We start from the raw sequence: 20,616 nt of genomic DNA, 5'->3' as shown, positions 1-20,616 counted from the left end.
GTTCATTCATGTTGTAACATATATTAATATTTGTTCTTTCTTATTATTGAATACTGCTACATTGCATGGATAGACCACATTTTATCTATCCATTCATTAGCTGATGGCCATTTGAGTTGTTTCTACTTTTTGGCTATTATAAATAATGCTGGTCTGAACATTCATGTAGGAGTTTTTGAGTGAACCTGCTTTCTATTTATCTTGAGTATTAACTAGGAGTGGAATTGTTGGGTCATATGGTAACTTGATGTTTAATATTTAACAAACTGACAAATTGTTTTCCAAAGTGGCTGCCCCATTTTACATTCCCTTGAGCAATATATGAGATTTGCAATTTATTCACATCCTTGCCAATGCTTATTGTCTTTTTGATTATAGCTATCCTAGTTAGTGTAAAGTGGTATCTCATTGTGGTTTTCATTTATATTTCCCTAGTGGTTAATGATGTTGAGCATCTTTTCATGTGCTTACTGGGCATTTGTATATATTCTTTGGAGAAATGTTGGATCCTCTGACTATTTATTTATTTAAAAAAATATTTATTTATTTGGCTGCGCCTGGTCTTAGTTGCAGCACATGGGATCTTCGTTGCCGTGTGCGGGATCTTTGTTGCGGCACGCGGGATGGTTTAGTTATGGCATGCAAACTCTTAGTTGTGGCATGTGGAATCTAGTTCCCTGACCAGGGATCGAACCCGGGCTCCCTGCATTGGGAGTGGGAGTCTTAGTTACTGGACCACCAGGGAAGTCCTCCTCTGACCATTTAAAAATTGGGTTATTTATTGTTTTGTTATTGAGTTGTAAGAGCATTTATATATTCTGAATACAATTCCCTTATTGGATATATGATTTGCTAAATCTTCTCTTACTCTGTGAATTGTTACCTTCACTTTTTTTTTTTAACCTTCATATTTTGAGCCAAATTTCTATGAGCTAATCAGTTCAGGAATGACAAAATAATAATTGTGCTAATATTCTAAGTCTTACTTGAGCCAAAAACAACTAGAATTTAGCAAAAAATTTTTGTAGATATTGGCTATTCTTATCTATCTAAATCAGAAAAAGATGTTAGGAGTAAGGTGGAAATGAGAACTTATTTTTTTCCAGAAAGTTCTTGAAACACAAGTATGAACTGTAAATAATTCCAATGAAACCAATCAATTGTTAATTGATTTTCTTATCATAGCATTATTTCATTAATTCATTCACCTGTACAAGGAGATGTAGGAAATAAAGATAATCAATGATTCCCTCAAATAATATAATTTAAATATTAAAATAAAGTAGTATAAATAATCATAATGTATTTTTGATAGTGACTGAGTCAATATTGAGTAATTACTATGTCCCAGGTATTATTAAGCCCTTGAGAAACAGAAACACTATGATGAAATGTTTTGCCTTAACTAGCTCTCAGTCCAATATGGGCAAATTACATGTTTCACATGTTGCATGTAAACACATTGCAATAAAATGTAATTCATAAAGAAACAAAGCACTGTACTAGGAAGATGTGATCAATTTTACTTGGCAAGATCAAGGAAGGATCCACCTATAAGAAGCCTTATAAAAAGGGGAAAAGCTGCAAGCTCAACTAAAAGAAAAATTCTATATCTATCTATCTGTCTATCTATCTATCTATCTATCTATCTATCTATCATCTATCAAGGAAGAGTGGGCATCTGGGCATGCAGTAATTAATGGAAGACATCAGAAAACTGAAAAAAATATTCAATGTGAGAGGCACAAAACATGTAGGATTTTAAGATAATTTGTAACTTTTTTTTTTTTTTTTCTTTTTGTGGTACGCGGGCCTCTCACTGTTGTGGCCTCTCCCGTTGCGGAGCACAGGCTCCGGACGCGCAGGCTCAGCGGCCATGGCTCACGGGCCCAGCCGCTCCGCGGCATGTGGGATCTTCCCGGACTGGGGCACGAACCCGTGTCCCCTGCATTGGCAGGCGGACTCTCAACCACTGCGCCACCAGGGAAGCCCGATAATTTGTAAATTTTGAGCTTGGAAGATTGAGCGGAACCTATTAACGCTTACAAATAATAGAAAAAGAAAACACTTTCTCTCCCTTTCCCATGCTAGAAGTTTTATAAAAGACACAAATTTTAAAATAAACCTAAATAAATCCTTTGAAAAGTCCTTTGTGTCACTTTCTCTCCCTCCTTTCTCCTTCATCAGGATCTTGAGAGAGAATTTAGAATAGAACTGGGTGTCACAATTCTTCTCTGACTCTAGAGATTGCAGACTTTCTTCATGGCATCAGTGAGCTGATGCCATCAAGACAGACTTAAAATATCTCTTCTTGGCTTTGAATATGAAACAGAAGCCAAGGAAGAGCTGCTTCCCCAAACCAGAGCCAGACACCACACTTGTTCCCTCATGATTCTCCTTAACTAGAAGATGACGTCATTGCCCCACCAGATCCCCTACCCCCATGCATTTTATTCTGAGGGAAGATCTGAAAAATATATAAGGGATAGCTTTTCCTTTTATTCTTGTCATCATCTTTGGCTTATTAACTGAAAACCTACTGTAAGCAGGGTATTTTGCCAGGCTTTGCATGTTTCAGTAGTAAAAGATATTGTTTTAATTTTTAAGAACTCTTTTCTTTTGAGAGGGGGACAAGTAGAGAATTTTATTTTTCCCTATTCAATTTTTTTTGTTGTTATTTCTGTAACAGCAAGTAGACTCTCCATTTAAGATACTATGGCCATTAATTATACTTCAAGTTTAGTACAGAAGACACAATTATATTTTAGATTTGTTTAAAATTTATATTCATAGTTTACATTTATCTAAATTTAATATTCATAGCTACTGAAATTGGAAACAAACGGAATTGCTATTGAATTAATCATATAGTCCTACAGCTTTTCTCTTCAAATTTTTCTCATTAGTAATGTCATGCCTGTCATGCAATTCTTACCTGGAAGTCAAAAGTCCAAGTGCCTCCAAAGGGTGAGAAAATTTCCATCTTCTCAAAATGGTATGCATTTCCGAAACAGTTGTTTCATCCCATCCAGGGGCACTACCCAGGACCAAAGGAAGGGAGCAATTTTCATTACTGCAGTAGAGGCGATAAAACCATAAGTATCTTCTCTTTTCCTCAGAGAGTCTGCAAAACCAGATTGGAAACTATAATTTACTGGAGTTTGCGACACTAACAAATGTTTGCTGTAAATACACAGTACAAAATGTTAGTCTAGTTCTTTGACTTTTATTTTAGTTTATTTTGGAAAACAAGTCCTTTATCTTTTGGGGACAGTTTGATAGGTTATTTTATCAGCTTATTTCTCACTAAATTTATTTTTTTATAGAAAAATAAAATGAAATAAACTTCAGTTCAGATAATTCACATTTATTTTTCCTCACTCTTATGCTTGCTACTTTTTTAAAAAAGTCATTTTGGTTGGCAGAGTCTCTGTCTCTTTTAAGGCAGACCAAGTTTATCTGAATCCTGCAACATGTACTACTTAGAACAAAGTTGCTTAACCATTTACTTTCTTACATTCTTTATAAATTAACTTAGACCCAAGTGGGCCTGTGGAGAAATGGCATATTTTGAAGACCATATTCCTTCATTTCAAAGTAAGTTTCAATCAGAGTTCAGAAAACTTTTTGCTCTGAACTCCAAAAACAAAGATCTCAATTTATCCCTGGATTCTGGCTTTAAATTCTCAGAGTTTGCTGGAAGTTTGGGGTTAAAATGCCAGTGAATAGGACTTCCTTAAGTGCTCAAGTATTCCCCTCTGGAGAGTGGTCCCAACAGAAGATTTAAGTCTAGGACAAGGGCCACTGATTCACTGACAGTTTACCGTGTTTTGCTTACACTCCAGCAAAAGCATTCAAGACCATGGTTCAGCTGAAGGACAGCATTTCTCACATGACAATGACAGCTTTTCAACACTGTCTCCTCCAAACTGATACTCTGTTGCTCAGCTTAAATTAACTAAAACTCCCAAGCAGGATAATAAGAATTATTGAAAGACTTTAAATATCGATATTTCTCTACAATTTCTTCTGAAGCCATCTTCATCTGCAAAGTGAAAGAACTGGATTATAGAGGATGATTTTTGAGGTACATTTAGTCTCCTTTTCTGTTTTGTCACTACCTCCCTCACCAGAAAGCCCTGGAAGAAAAAATTCCATAACCAACTTATTTCTATGGTATTAAAACAAGTTATATTTTCCTAACTGAATTCATTTTTTCAATATTGAACAGTGATTTTTTCTCTTTTACCTTCTTTTATTGAAGCATAATTTACATAAAAGAGAATGCATGGCTTCAGTTAATTAAATTTTGCCAAATGCATACATCAAGTAAAAACTACACTTTTCAAGATATAAAAGTTTTCTTATGCCACCAAAGGCAAGCACTAGTATGATTTCTTTCACTTTAGACTATTACCTATTTTCAAACTTCATATAAATGGAATCATAGAGTAAATATTCTTTTAGTTATAGCTTCTTTCACTCAGTATAATGTTTTTTAAATTACCCATATTGTTGAGTGTATCAGTAGATTATTCCTTTTAATTAATGAGTACTCTTCCTTTGTATGAATATATCACAATTTGCTTATCCTTTTTCATATGTGATGGACATTTGTGTTGTTTCCTGTTTGGGGATATTATGAATAAAGCTGCTGAGAACATTTGTGTGCATGTGTTCATATGGGTGTATTTTTCATTTCCCCTAGAAAGTACCAAGGAGGGGAATGACTTGGTTGTATGTCACATTTTTGTTTAACTTTTGAAGAAACTGTCAAACTATTCTCTGAAGTAGTTGTAATATTTCACATTATCATGTGTAGGGTATGATAGAACCAACTGTACGGCATTCTTGCCCACACTTGATTTTTGCCCATTTAAAAATATTATCCGGGCTTCCCTGCTGGCGCAGTGGTTGAGAGTCCGCCTGCTGATGCAGGGGACACGGGTTCGTGCCCCGGTCCGGGAAGATCCCACATGCCGCGGAGATGGCTGCTGAGCCTGCACGTCCGGAGCCTGTGCTCCGCAATGGGAGAGGCCACAACAGTGAGAGGCCCGCGTACCGCAAAAAAAAAAAAAAAAAAAAAATTATCCAAGTCTTCAGAGTGTAATTAAAAGCATACTGATCATTTGAAAAGAAATTATACATTCTAACGGGTGTATAATTGTATCTTTATCACTAATTTGGGGAGGACTAGAACAGTCATCTTAACAAAAGGGGTTATTTTAATCAATGACATGATATATCCTTCCATTTACTGAGATTTTCTTTCATTTCTCTTAGCAAAGCTTTGTGCTTTTTAATGTAGAGATGTTGATATTGTAAATAGAATTTTGAAAAATAAAATTTATTTTCTATTTTTTACTGGAATACAATTGCATTTTGCACATTAACCTCAAATGCAATGATCTTACATAATCACTCATATGAAAATAGAGTAAGTTTTATTTCTTTCTTTCCAACTTCTATACATTTAACACTTATTTATCTTGCCATAGTGCACTGGCTAGGAGTTCCAGTACAACACTGAAGAGGAATATTTAGACAAACATCTTTGCTTTGTTCCCAGTTCAGGGGGAAAGCACTCATTCTTGCACCACTTAATACGAGGTTAACTCTAGATTTTTCCATAGATCTAGATTCAACTCAGGAGTTGAAGTCTGAGGAAGTTCCATTCTACTCCTAGTTTTGTGAGTTTTTATCATGAATGGGTGTTGAATTTTGTCAAATTTTTTTTCCAAATATTTCAAGATGGTATGATTTTCCTTGTATATCTTCTTCCATTCTTTTAACTATAATCAAGCTGAATTCTTATTTTAAAATATATGCCTGTAAACAGCATAAAGTTGGATATTACTTTTGTAATGTAGGCTAACAATTTCTGCCTTTTAACTGGGGTTTTTATTAATTTATATTTAACAGAATATTGACATGATTGGGTTTAAATCAACCATATTGTTATTAATTTTTTTGTCCAAACTATTTCTCCTTTTCTCCTGCTTTCTTTTGGATTTTTTTAAATTTAATTTTTGTCATCTTTTTGACTTTTAAATGTACTCTTAAAATTTGGGGGGGTGTGCTTTCTTTCAAGATTATAATATTCTTTTTTAGCATATCACAGCCAGCCACAATTAATGTTACACTACCTTATGTATAAGAATCTTAGAACACTATGCTTTTATTTTTCTATTTCTCATTCTTATTGTAGTTGTTACACATTTTACTTTCATATATTGCAAACCCAGCTGTATATTGTGATTTTTGTTTAAACAATTATTTTTTTAATAAAGTAATAAATGTGTAAAAAATGTGTATTTTTATTATCTACCTGTTTTCCCTTTGTGGTGCTTTTCATTTATTCTTGTAGATTTGAGTGTCCATCTACTTATCACTTCTTTTAGCATGAAATATTTTCTTTAAGATTTCTTATAGTACAGATGAGCTTATAACTAACTCAGCTGTGCTTAGTTGAAAATGTTTTAATTTTGCCTTAACTTTTGCCTTAATTTTACTGGTTATAGAATTTTAAGTTGATGTATTTTCTTTTCCCCTTTCAAAATGCAAGATAATGTTATAATGTCTTTTGGCTTCCATTGCTTCTAATGAGAAATCCTCAGTTAATGAGTAATCTGCTGAATTATAGTTGTTCCCATGGATGCAATTTGTTGATTTTCTCTGATGTGTTAGAAAAAAAATTATCTTTATCTTTAGTTTTCAGAAATTTGACTATAATGTGCTAAGGTGGTGTGTGTGTGTGCACATGCACACATGCTTGGGATTTGCTAAGCTTCTTATATCTGTGGGTTGATTTTTTTTTAAATCAAACTTGTAAAATTTTGGCTATTATTTCTTTCAGTTTTTTTTTTTTTTTTTACTTCAATCCCTCTCTTCTCTCCTGTGTGTCCAATACACACATATTATATTACTTGATATTGCCCCACAGGTCACAAGGCTCTATCACTATTTTCAGGTTTTGTTCTTTCTGTACTTCAACACGGATAATTTCTATGGCCCATTCTTCAAGATCACTGTTCTTTTTTTCTTCATTATGCAATCTATTAAGCTTTTCCAGTGATTTTTTTTAAAATTTAGATATTGTTTTTCAGTTCCTAAATTTCCATTTTTCTACTGAGACTTCATTTGTTCACTCATACATATCTTTTTATTTAAATCCATAAAAGTCTTTATAATAGTTATAAAATATTTGGATCTGTTTCTGTAAACTGCTTTGCCCCATCTTGGGCTATGGTTATATATTCCTGACTCTTCCTATGTCTAGCAATTATTGATTGTACACTAAACCTTTAAAATTCTGCATTTTGCTATCTTTTGAGTGTTGAATGTTTCAATTTTTTTAGTAGTCTGTTTAATTACTAGCAGAGCAGCTTGATCCTTTTGAGGCCTGTTTTTACGATTTGTTAGGCTAGGCCAAGTATACTCCTTAATCTTGGCCTAGAGCACACTTACTCCTAATACGCATCTTTCTGATGTCTTTATTGAATGCTGGGGTGTGGTGATCTTTCTCTATTATTACTAGTCAGAATTTCTATGTCTCCCAGCATTGGGCAACCTCTAGAATCTACATTTATTTCACATCTCCCTGTAGCAGTTCATTTGCAATCCCTACAAAATCTCTATCTGCTCAAGAGTAGCTTAGTACTCAGCTAAATATATAAGGGGACACCAATACATATTTCTGTAGCTCCTAACCTGTACATCTTCCTTTTCTCTACTATTATGCTCTGTAAATTCCAGCTTTCTCAGCATCAATAAACTCCGATCTCTGCCTTTTTTTAAAAATCTCAGCAAGACCTGCATGCTCTTCTTTAATTATATCTCCCAGATCTATGGTACAGAAAATGCCTCTAGGCTGAAAGTCACTTTATTCATGGGTTCACATTAAGGCCTATCTGTTCAATTTCTGAGAGCAGTTGTTTCATATGTATTTTTCTTGTGTCATATTTCTTTAATTCAGGAGGATTAGTCTAGTAATAGGTAATCTTCATGGCCAGAAGTGGAAGCATAACTTCTTTCATACCAAATTATTTTATACCTTATGTTCCAGGATTTTCTTTATATCTGACATATTCTTTTAGCTGTCATCAAGAAGGTGTTTTTCTTAGTTTTACAAATATTACAGGTACATTTTCATTGAATTTCATTGAGTCTGAACTTTCTGACTGATTACATTTGATCAATTTGAAAGAAGGAATAATTAAGTCACCAACTAAATGATAAAATGTGGTATTTTGAAAATGAATTTAATCTGTTTCTAACACAAGTTTTATCACATTGAAGGTTGGTCTCCATCTGTTTTCACAGTCCAGAATGAAATTGTACTCTACTGAGTACTGATAATTGTATTTGAGTGGGTGAAACAGAGGAAAATGTTACTTATTTTATAGTATAAGTTATTCTCTTAAATAGAAACTGAAGTATAAGACTAGTTAGAAATCACTGGGGTTAATTTAAAAACACAAACCTTTAATATTTAAAGGCAGTTACTGTGCTTATTATTTGTTGGTTTTGATATTTTTTGTTTGAATATTTTAAAATTTCAAAGTATAGTATCTTTTTATATATTAAAAATCTCTCATTACAAATATATTAGCCTCTGATATGTGACACACTTGTTAAATGCAAGGTTTTATATTTTTGATTAAGGAGTATAAAAAGATGCTTCACCTAGTTAAGATGACAATAGTCTAGTATAAGAGTCTTTCAACATTTTCAATCCTTAAGGTAATTTTTATACCAAATTCTATGCAAAGGAACTTTATTCATTATAACATTTATTTTACACATATTATTTATCAGGCGCAGTGTAGAACACTGAAAATGTAGTGATAAACAAGATAGATAGTTCCTTGTTCTCTCAGTTCTTACAAGCTAATAAGGAAAAAAACACATTAATAAACAAGATGATAATAGATTCTGCTAAGTGTGATAACATAAAAGGTAATAAGATAGATTGTAAAGAGAGTAGAACTCCATTAGGTAGGGTGATCAAAGAAGGGCTCTTTGAGAAGATCACAATTAAGTGAAGACCTATAGGGTGAGATGATTCAGTCATGTGAAGAACTAGGAAGGAGTATTTCATATAGAGGAAACACCAAATAGGAAGGCCTTGAGATGGGAGAGGGAATATAGCACATGTGAAGTATGTGAAGCAAACTGATGTCACTGGCTTGAAGTGAATGAGGAAAAGTGTAAGACAAGATGAAATTAGAGATCAGGGGAGTAACAAGATTACCCAAAATGGAATGCTTGATCACATTCAACACCTCAGTCTGGACGGTCTCAAACTTATTCCTCCTCCAGAAAATGACTCTAACATCTGCCCAGTTCATCAATTCAAAAACCTTAGATTCTCCATTGACTTAACTTGATTCTTTGGTTTTTTAATTGACTTCACTCTTATTTACTAATAATCATGAAGTCATGTCTTCTCAACTTCCAAATATGCTCCAAATCTAGCCATTACTACCAGTGTCCACTGCCATCTCCCTAGTTCTAGCGACCACGACCTCCTGCCTAAAATATTACATAAACTACTCTGCTGTACTGCTTGCTTCCACTTACTTCCTCTCCAATCCATTCTTCAACTTGTAGTCAAAAGAATCACTCAAAAAGATTATTCAGATCACATGACTATCCCATTCAAAACCTTTAAATAATTTCTTATTCTTGGAATAAAATGCTTTATTATGTTATATATGTATATCACCATAAATATATGTGTGTGTATATATATATATACACACACACACACACATACACATAAAGAGTTGCTTTCTTAGTTTTATGCTTTTTCCATGTTAGTAATGACCACCATAAGCTGTGGCTTAGATATTACCAAATATTAAAGTCAAATAGTAATTACAAAGGGAGAATTAGTATTCTCTTATAATTCTTCCTGGTCTTTTTTTTTCCCCAGAGAATTACTGTTTGACAAAATTTAAGTATTCCTTAGGTACTAATTTAGTGCTATTAAAACATGATTTATTTCTGTTCTTTTTTAATCTGCCATTATAATTAAATTTTGCATTTTCCTGTTTAGTAGGACATTTTCCTGTCCTACTTGAAGGACTGAGCAATGTTTTATCACTGTTAAATGCTGATCTGTATCAGTCTCTGCTTTGTTGTTTTGAACTGAATGATCTCCAATCCTTTTATTTTTCCTTTGACCAAACAAAGTTACTAAATGCCCCAAGGGGAAAAAAAATCTTTAAAAAAACATGAAAAATTACTAATTTATTTCCTAAACATTAGTTGATCATCCAACAGGCATGATTTTAGGAAATGAAAGGAGTTACGTGGGAAGGAAGGTTCCTCTTGAAAGATATGAGTGCTTCTAGTATGACTGCTGGTATCATGAACAGCAGGCAAAATTCCCTCCCAAGAACTGGGTCACTTACAGTAAGGGAGACTGTTTCTGTGAAAGTCTGACAATATGTTTTAAACATTCTTTTGGTGGTTCTTCAAGATCACTTCTATTCTCTTCAGAATCAAGTTTCATATATTCCCACTCAGTAGCTGGAAAATCAATCTGAAATAAATAAAATGGTTTGCCATGTATCAAACGCCTGAAAAATGCATTATTAATTTAATGATTTCTATCTTAGATTTATAGAAATTAAAGTAAAATAAATACCCTATATTTTCTGTGCTTTTTATTATTTAAAAGTAATTTTAAAAGAATCATTACAGTTTGGACTTGGTGTTTAAATATACATGATATCTGGCAAATCCTCAATTATTTATATAAATGGTATATAAATTAGTAGACTGTAACATTATCATAGAAAAAAATGAGAAAAATAATAACATGAACTTTTCATACAGTTAAATGTTACATTTTAGTTTAGTGCTGAAATTACATCCTTTCCAATTTTCATTACTAAGATGTCTTTCTATTATTAAATGATGAAAATTATAGATGGTAATTATACTTTTTTCATATAATCACTTGATAAAATAAAAAGAGTTACTTTATGTTGGTCTTTACTATCTGAAATCTGTAAGTCTGTGAACCACTCTGTGGACATGATAGCGAAATCTTCTCTGGTAAAGATCTGTTTCACGAGTATAAAACCAAATAGAATATTTTTGCTGTGGCTCTATTGTTCAGCTTTATAGACAGAGCTAGAATGCAGGCCTTCTTTTTTCCTGGCTCAACATGCTTTCCACTAAACCATGTTTAAGTGATAATCTGATTCTAGTAAATAAAATGATAGTTAACAAAAAATACAGTTTCCAAGTATGTAAATGAGCTAAATATTTTACTGCCCAAAATATTTGCTTAAGAGTATCATATATTATTTTTCATTTTCATATTAGAAAATCTAAAGAATTTATTTTTCTCTGCTGAACTACCTTAGGTTGTGATCTCAGAGAAAATGGAAGAGTAGAAGGTAGAATGTGAGATGCAGTTTAATCTATTTGGGCTCTTATTTGAAAAAGTCAGCAATTTTATTCTGTAACCTTTGCAATTTGTTGCAAAATTTGTTTTTGGTATAAATTTGTTATAATTATCAGTTATTATTCCAACATGAAAAAAGAACTGAGTAACAGAAATGCTAAACCAAAGCAATATTATAGTAAATTTTGCCTCTTGACAGAAAGAGTAATCTTGATGCCTTGGAGAGAAGTGCCTGCAGTATTAGCATGTTACACTTTACTCTTTATGTATCCAAATATTTTAAACACATAAAACAAAAATACCAGAAATAGCATTTAATGAGCTAATTCAATTTTATGTTGGTCCTAAGTAAAGGCAGGGTAGATGAGAAACTAAAGGTAGTAGATGAGAATACAGTAGTAGATGAGAATACAGAAGCTCCCTGTGAACAATCCATAATAAATTCTTTGATATATTTCAATTATGAAATTTTTTTTTCATTTCTGATACATGAATGAGGCCCTATACAAACTGCATATCTTCATATATTATGAAGGCAAACAGTTACTGATTCTTGAGCCACTTATAGAAAAAATTAGGATTTTCCCCAATTGTTTCTTGTTCTAATTTTTCACAAAAGAGAAAATCACCCAAAGTATGTGTTAATGTATTTGCCCAAGAACTCTTTTTTTTTTAACATCTTTATTGGAATATAATTGTTTTACAATGGTGTGTTACTTTCTGCTTTATAACAAAGTGAATCAGCTATACATATACGTATATCACCATACATACTCCCTCTTGCATCTCCCTGCCATCCTCCCTATCCCACCCCTCTAGGTGGTCACAAATCACTGAGCTGATCCCCCTGTGCTATGTGGCTGCTTCCCACTAGCTATCTATTTTACATTTGGCATGACTCTTTTTGAATTATGGTTTTCTCAGGGTATATGCCCAGGAGTGGGATTGCTGGGTCGTATGGTAGTTCTATTTTTAGTTTTTTAAGGAACCTCCATACTGTTCTCCATAGTGGCTGTATCAATTTACATTCCCACCAACAGTACAAGAGGGTTCCCTTTTCTCCACACCCTCTCCAGCATTTATTGTTTGTAGATTTTTTGATGATGGCCATTCTGACTGGTGGGAGGTGACACCTCATTGTAGTTTTTTTTTTTTTTTTTTTGCGGTACGCAGGCCTCTCACTGTCGTGGCCTCTCCCGTTGCAGAGCACAGGCTCCGGACGCGCAGGCTCAGCGGCCATGGCTCATGGGGCTAGCCGCTCCACGGCATGTGGGATCTTCCTGGACCAGGGCACGAACCCGTGTCCCCTGCATCAGCAGGCGGACTCTCAACCACTGCGCCACCAGGGAAGCCCTCTCATTGTAGTTTTGATTTGCATTTCTCTAATTATTAGTGATGTTGAGAATCCTTTCATGTGTTTGCTGGCAATCTGTATATCTTCTTTGGAGAAAGGTCTATTTAGGTCTTCTGCCCATTTTTGGATTGTGTTGTTTTTTTGATATTGAGCTGCGTGTAAATTTTGGAGATTAATCCTTTGTCAGTTGCTTCATTTGCAAATATTTTCTCCTATTCTGAGGGTTGTCTTTTCATCTTGTTTATGGTTTCCTTTGCTGTGCAAAGGCTTTTAGGTTTCATTAGGTCCCTTTGTTTATTTTTGTTTTTATTTCCATTTCTGTAGGAGGTGGGTCAAAAAGGATCTTGCTGTGATTTATGTCATAGAGTGTTCTGCCTGTGTTTCCCTCTAAGAGTTTTATAATGTCTGCCTTTACATTAAGGCCTCTAATCCATTTTCAGTTTATTTTTGTGTATGGTGTTAGGGAGTGTTCTAATTTCATTCTTTTACATCTAGCTGTCCAGTTTTCCCAGCAACACTTATTGAAGAGGCTGTCTTTTCTCCATTGTATATTCTTGCCTCCTCTATCAAAAATAAGGTAGCCATATGTGTGAGGGTTTATCTCTGGGCTTTCTATCCTGTTCCATTGACCTATATTTCTGTTTTTGTGCCAGTACCATACTGTCTTGATTACTGTAGCTTTTTGTATAGTCTGAAGTCAGGGAGCCTGATTCCTCCAGCTCCGTTTTTCTTTCTCAAGATTGCTTTGGCTATTCGGGGTCTTTTGTGTTTCCATACAGACTGTGAAATTTTTTGTTCTAGTTATGTGAAAAATGTCATTGGTAGTTCGATAGGGATTGCACTGAATCTGTAGATTGCTTTGGGTAGTATAGTAATTTTCACAATGTTGATTCTTCCAATCCAAGAACATGGTATATATCTCCATCTGCTTGTATCATCTTTAATTTCTTTCATCAGTGTCTTATAGTTTTCTGCATACAGGTCTTTGGTCTCCTTAGGTAGATTTATACCTAGGTATTTTATTCTTTTTGTTGCAATGGTAAATGGGAGCGTTTCCTTAATTTCTCTTTCACATTTTTCATCATTAGTGTATAGGAATGCGAGAGATTTCTGTGCATTAATTTTGCATCCTGCTACTTCACCAAATTCAGTGATTAGCTCTAGTAGCTTTCTGGTAGCATCTTTAGGATTCTCTATGTATAGTATCATGTCATCTGCAAACAGTGAGAGTTTTACTTCTTTTTTCCGATTTGGATTCCTTTTACTTCTTTTTCTTCTCTGATTGCTGTGGCTAAAACTTCCAAAACTATGTTGAATAATAGTGGTGAGAGTGGACAACCTTGTCTTGTTCCTGATCTTAGAGGAAATAGTTGCAGTTTCTCACCACTGAGAATGATGTTGGCTGTGGGTCTGTCATATATGGCCTTTATTATGTTGAAGTAAGTTCCCTCTATGCCGATTTTCTGGAAGGTTTTTGTCATAAATGGGTATTGAATTTTGTCGAAAGCTTTTTCTGCATCTATTGAGATGATCATATGGCTTTTCTCCTTCAATTTGTCAATATGGTTTATCACATTGATTGATTTGCATATACTGAAGAATCCTTGCATTCCTGGGATGAACCTCACTTCATCATGGTGTATGATCCTTTTAATGTGCTGTTGGATTCTGTTTGCTAGTATTTTATTGAGGGTTTTTGCATCTATGTTCTTCAGTGCTATTGGCCTGTAGTTTTCTTTGTGACATCTTTGTCTTGTTTTGGTATCAGGGTAATAGTGGCCGCATAGAATGAGTTTGGGAGTGTTCCCCCCTCTGTTATATCTTGCAAGAGTTTGAGAAGGATAGGTGTTGCTCTTCCCTAATGTTTGATAGAATTTGCCTGTGAAGCCATCTGGTCCTGGGCTTTTGTTTGTTGGAAGATTATTAATCACAGTCTCAATCTCAGTACTTGTGATTGGTCTGTTCATATTTTCTATTTCTTCCTGGTTCAGTCTCGGAAGATTGTGTATCTTGAAGAATTTGTCCATTTCTTCCAGGTTTTCCATTTTATTGGCATATAGTTGCTTGCAGTAATCTCTCGTGATCCTTTGTATTTCTGCAGTGTCAGTTGTTACGTCTCTTTTTCATTTCTAATTCTGTTGATTTGAGTCTTCTCCCTTTTTTTCTTGATGAGTCTGGCTAATGGTTTATCAATTTTATCTTCTTAAAGAACCAGCTTTTAGTTTTATTGATCTTTGCTATTGTTTCCTTCATTTCTTTTTCATTTATTTCTGATCTGATCTTTATGATTTCTCTCCTTCTACTAACTTTGTTTTTTTTGTTTTGTTTTGTTCTTCTCTCTCTGATTGATTTAGGTGTAAGGTTAGGTTGTTTATCTGAGATGTTTCTTGTTTCTTGCGGTAGGATTGTATTGTTATAAACTTCCGCCTTAGACCTGCTTTTGCTGCATCCCATAGGTTTTGGGTCATCGTGTTTTCATTGTCATTTTTTTTTCTAGGTATTTTTTGATTTCCTCTTTGATTTATTCAGTGATGTCTTGAATATTTAGTAGTGTATTGTTTAGCCTCCATGTGTTTGTATGTTTTACAGGTTTTTTCCAGTAATTGATACCTAGTCTCATAGCGTTGTGGTCAGAAAAGATACTTGATACGATTTCAATTTTCTTAAATTTACCAAGGCTTGATTTGTGACCCAAGATATGAACTATCCTGGAGAATGTTCCATGAGCACTTGAGAAGAAAGTGCATCCTGTTGTTTTTGCATGAAATGTCCTATAAATATCAATTAAGTCCATCTTGTTTAATGTATCATTTAAAGCTTGTGTTTCTTTATTTATGTTCATTTTGGATGATCTGTCCATTGGTAAAAGTGGGGTGTTAAAGTCCCCTACTATAAATGTGTTACTGTTGATTTCCCCTTTTATGGATGTTAGCATTGCCTTATGTATTGAGGTGCTCCTATGTTGGGTGTATAAATATTTATAATTGTTATATCTTCTTCTTGGATTGATCCCTTGATCATTATACAGTGTCCTTCTTTGTCTCTTGTAATAGTCTTTATTTTAAAGTCTATTTTGTCTGATATAAGAATTGCTACTCCAGCTTTCTTTTGATTTCCATTTGCATGGAATATCTTTTTCCATCCCCTCACTTTCAGTCTGTATGTCTCCCTAGGTCTGAAGTGGGTCTCTTGTAGATAGCATATACACAGGTCTTGTTTTTGTATCCATTCAGCCAGTCTATGTCTTTTGGTTGAAGCATTTAATCCATTTACATTTAAGGTAGTTATCAGTATGTACCTTCCTATTACCATCTTCTTAATTGTTTTGGGTTTGTTATTGTAGGTCTTTTCCTTCTCTTGTGTTTCCGGCCTAGAGAAGTTCCATTAGCATTTGTTGTAAAGCTGGTTTGGTGGTGCTGAATTCTCTTACCTTTTGCTTGTCTGTAAAGGTTTTAATTTTTCTGTCAAATCTGAATGAGATCCTTGCTGGGTAGAGTTATCTTGGTTGTAGGAGTTTCCCTTTCATCACTTTAAATATGTCCTGCCACTCCCTTCTGGCTTGCAGAGTTTCTGCTGAAAGATCAGCTGTTAACTTTATGGGGATTCCCTTGTATGTTATATGTTGTTTTTCCCTTGCTGCTTTTAATATTTTTTCCTTGTATTTAACTTTTGATAGTTTAATATGTGTCTTGGTGTGTTTCTACTTGGATTTATCCTGTACGGGACTCTCTGCTCTTCCTGGACTTGACTATTTCCTTTCCCATATTAGGGAAGTTTTCAACTATAATCTCTTCACATATTTTCTCAGTCCCTTTCTTTTTCTTTTCTTCTTCTGGGACCCCTAAAATTGGAATGTTGGTGCATTTAATGTTGTCGCAGAGTTTCTGAGACTGTCGTCAATTCTTTTCATTCTTTTTTCTTTATCCTGCTATGCAGTAGTTATTTCCACTATTTTATCTTCCAGGGCACTTATCCGTTCTTCTGCCTCAGTTATTCTGCTATTGATCCCTTCTAGAGAATTTTTAATTTCATTTAATGCATTGTTCATCATCGTTTGTTTGCTCTTTAGTTCTTCGAGGTCCTTGTTAAATGTTTCTTGTATTTTCTCCATTCTATTTCCAAGATTTTGGATCTTTACTATTATTACTGTGAAATCTTTTTCAGGTAGACTGCCTATTTCCTCTTCATTTGTTTGCTGGGTTTTTACCTTGTTCCTTCATCTGCTGTGTGTTTTTCTGTCTTCTCATTTTGCTTAACTTAATGTGTTTGGGGTCTGCTTTTCGTAGCCTGCAGGTTCATAGTTCCCATTGTTTTTTGTGTCTGCCCCCAGTGGCTAAGGTTAGTTCAGCGGGTTGTGTAGGCCTCCTGTTGGAGGGGAGTGGTGCTTGTGTTCTGGTGGATAAGGCTGGATCTTGTCTTTCTGGTGGGCAGGACCACATACAGTGGTGTGTTTTGGGGTGTCTGTGACTTTATTATGGTTTTAGGCAGGCTCCCTGCTAGTGGATGGGGCTGTGCTCCTGTCTTGCTAGTTGTTTGGCATGGGGTGTTCAGCACTGTAGCTTGCTATTCGTTGAGTGGAGCTGGGTCTTAGTGTTGAGATGGAGATCTCTGGGAGAGGTTTCGCTGTTTGATATTAAGTGGAGCACAGAGGTCTCTGGTGGACTAGTGTCCTGAACTTGGCTCTCACACCTAGAGGCACAGGCTTGACACCTATCCGGAGCACCAAGACCCTGTCAGTCACACGGCTTGTTGTGCAAGCCACTAGAGTAGAAATGAGGTGGTTAAGTAAAAAACAAAATGGCTTCTGCTAGCCCCACAAAGACTGCGACTGCTGTAGCGGGGCTGTGCCGCCACAGCTTGCAGTCTGCGGAGCAGTTGGAGTCACGAAGGCTTCCTGTGAGGCTGTTTGGGCCGCCCGGGTTGCCTGCGTCATGGCTGCCAGTACCACTCTGCGCACTCTGTTCAGCTGGCTTTCTGTTTTGCCATGTGGCCGCTGCGTGCAGCTCGGGCTCACGGCTCCTCCGGCCCTGACAGTTTGCCGACTGCTGCCCTAGAATTCTTTTGAGTACTATGCATTATGGAGGAGGAGAAAGGTAAACATTAACAATTAAAATAGGGTACAATATGTATATAGCACTCCAAAGCTGTGTTTCAAGTTATTAACGGCAAACATGTGACTCTTCTCCTTCTGTGGTCATGAGCCACTAAGTCTGGCCTTGGCCTCAGTCTTTTTTTTTTAATGGAATGCTCCAGGAGCATTCTTTTAATGTGTGCACTGCATGTGCCATGACACCTATTTGTCAAGTGTTGAAGATATACTCCTGTTTTCAAGCAAAAACAATTATGAGGCTCTTTCTTCTGGGGTACAGGCAAATACTCAGACCCAGTCATCCAAACTTCTAATTCATACCTCCTTAAACATTTGAATATTAGCTTCTTGTGTTCCACTTATCCACCTTACTTTACTTCCTCCCTCATCCTTTTCCACTTACACTTGGCCACCACGGTTTCTACTATGACTTCATGTCTTGGAATTCCTTGAAGGAGCTGCTGTGAATGTCCCTAGTGTCCATGATCCACAACCATGCCAATAAGGTGTCCATGGGCTTGCTCAGACCCCCATGATTCTTTCAGTTTGTTCAAATAAATGCAGCCTGACTGTAGATGTAGTTTGGATATTATAAGGTACACAAATATTGGACCATAAGTTCTAGGCAGTTCAAGGGAGGGAAGGATGCCTACTAACTAGATGGCAATTGCTGTGAGTCTCAAGGAAGGAGCTGTAAAAGAGGGACCCATATAGTGGTTCAGTAGTGAAGAGAAAAGAACCTATGCTACATTAGGGCACAAAATGTACTGTGGTCTAAGGACCAGGTACCAATAATAAGACTGTTGCCTCCCCATGACATTGCTGATAATTAAGGATAAGCAGGTAATGAAATGTTAGGTAAAGGAAAATACTTTGCATGAATGAGGAGGTAAGAACTATGGTTTAAAGAGAAGGACTGCTCACACAAGAAGAAAAACTGAACATAGTGGTATCTATCAGAATTCCAACAAGCGGACCAAAGTGCTAAGTTTAGAAATATCTGTAGGTTTGATTATTGTAGTGATCAGAGGTATGGACACATATCAGTAACTTACAAATACTGTATTCCTGGTGCTATGCTAGATTCTGGGGATAAAACACTGTCAATGTCCTCAAAAATCAAGAAGTCAATGGGAAAGAAGTTCTTGAGAAAGAAATATAATGTAAATGTGTTGATAAAAATCTTATTGGCTATTATGTGAATATAGAGGAAGGGCACTTAACCCTGCTTGGAGTGGAAAGAGAGGAGGGGGTAAGAGAGAGATCCCTAGAGAAGGGTCCATGGATCCTAAAAGGTGAATAACAATTACAGACACTAAGCCTGAGAGATGGGCAGTAGATGGCGAAGGGAAGACAGTAGATACATTGCAGGCAGGGAATAGTATTCATAAATGCACATAAGGTAAAAGCAGGACAATGCATGTCAGAAACTATAACTCTTTCAGTGTTGCTGGAGCAACACTGTCAGTCAAGGAGTGGCAAGGGAAACAGTGGAGGGGGCTACGTTGTATTGCTCATCCTTAATTCTCTAGGTAGCGCTGAGTTCTTGAAGAGTATAAATGGGAGAGTGGCAGGTTCAGATTTACATTTTAGAAGGATCACACTTGTGGATTTTGGATTAGAGAATAACAAAACTAAAGCCAAGAAAAAAAACATCTAAACCGTTGTAACCTAGGAGGGAACTGTTGAACTAGGGCAGATGAGGTGGGGAATTGTGAGGACAGACATGAGGAACACATGGAGATAAGTTGGCAAAATATAGTGTGGACTGAATGTGAGTAGCGAGAAAGAAGGAGGAGACAAATGAAACAGCTCAGTGTATCTGGGGGCATGAACAGACAAAAATAATTCAGGGAGTGAAAGCATTCTGAGAGGATGGTGAGCTCAGTCTGGGATGTGTTGTCTTTGAAGCTGTCTACAGAATATCCAGGTGAGAAGCTAGGCAGGCACGTGCTTATATTTGTCTGAAGCTTGTGGTGTAAAGGAGTCTGAACTAAAGATACAGACTTAGAAGTGAACCTGCAAGATACTGTAAATAAAACCTTAGCAATGAATGAGACCCAGTAATTCCACTGCTGGGTATACACCCAAGATAAATGAAAACATATGTTCACACACAAATTTGTATATGAATGTTCATAGCAGCACTATTCTTAATAGCCAAAAGGTGGAAACAATCTAAATGCATATCAACTAATAAGTGGATAAAGTGTGGTATAGCTATATAATGTAATATTATTCAACAATAAAAAAGAAATAAGTACTGATATATGCTACAAAGTGGATGAATTTTGAAACATTATGCTAAGTAAAATCATCTAGCCACAAAAGAACACACATTGTATGATTCCATTTATATGAAATGGGCAGAATAGGTGAATCTACAGAGACAGAAAGTACATTAGTAGTTGCTTAGAGTTGGGACTAGGAAGTGATAGCTAAAAGTTATGAGATTTCTTTATAAAAATGAAAATGCTCTAAAGTTGACGTTGGTGAGATTAGTTGCACACATCTGTGAAAATACTAGAAAACACTGAATTGCACACTTTAAATGGGAGGATTGTATGGTATGTGAAGTATATCTCAATAAAACTTTAATGAAATTCTCTCAGGGAGAATACATCTACTGAGAATAGCAATGGGCAGCAGATGGAATCCCTGAGAACTGGCAACAGTGGGGACTAGCAGAAGAAGAGGAGTCCGGAAAGAAGACAGAGAAAGAATAACCAGAGACAGTGTGAAGAGAAACCT

General features: G+C 35.5%; 1 protein-coding gene across 6 annotated transcripts in view; it reads right to left on the bottom strand.

The window, feature by feature from the left end:
* The window catches only part of PIK3C2G (phosphatidylinositol-4-phosphate 3-kinase catalytic subunit type 2 gamma), a 385,825-nt gene that overhangs the window by 248,680 nt on the left and 116,529 nt on the right, over positions 1-20,616 (bottom strand). For 4 of the 6 annotated variants that reach the window (XM_089920360.1, XM_089920359.1, XM_089920357.1 and 1 more), the window contains 2 exons: positions 10,419-10,549; positions 2,936-3,124 (listed from right to left, as the gene is read on the bottom strand). In XM_089920360.1, the coding sequence (XP_089776486.1) occupies positions 2,936-3,124; positions 10,419-10,549 (320 nt within the window). The remainder of the gene's footprint in view (positions 1-2,935; positions 3,125-10,418; positions 10,550-20,616) is intronic. The other 2 variants (XM_089920358.1, XM_089920361.1) reach the window with 2 other exon arrangements.

This window comes from Delphinapterus leucas, chromosome 11 (genome assembly GCF_059928025.1).
Source record: "Delphinapterus leucas isolate spDelLeu-1000000601 "Yukka" chromosome 11, BTC_Dleu_Yukka2, whole genome shotgun sequence".
Classification (NCBI taxonomy): domain Eukaryota; kingdom Metazoa; phylum Chordata; class Mammalia; order Artiodactyla; family Monodontidae; genus Delphinapterus; species Delphinapterus leucas.
This window is presented reverse-complemented; position numbering and strand designations above follow the sequence as displayed.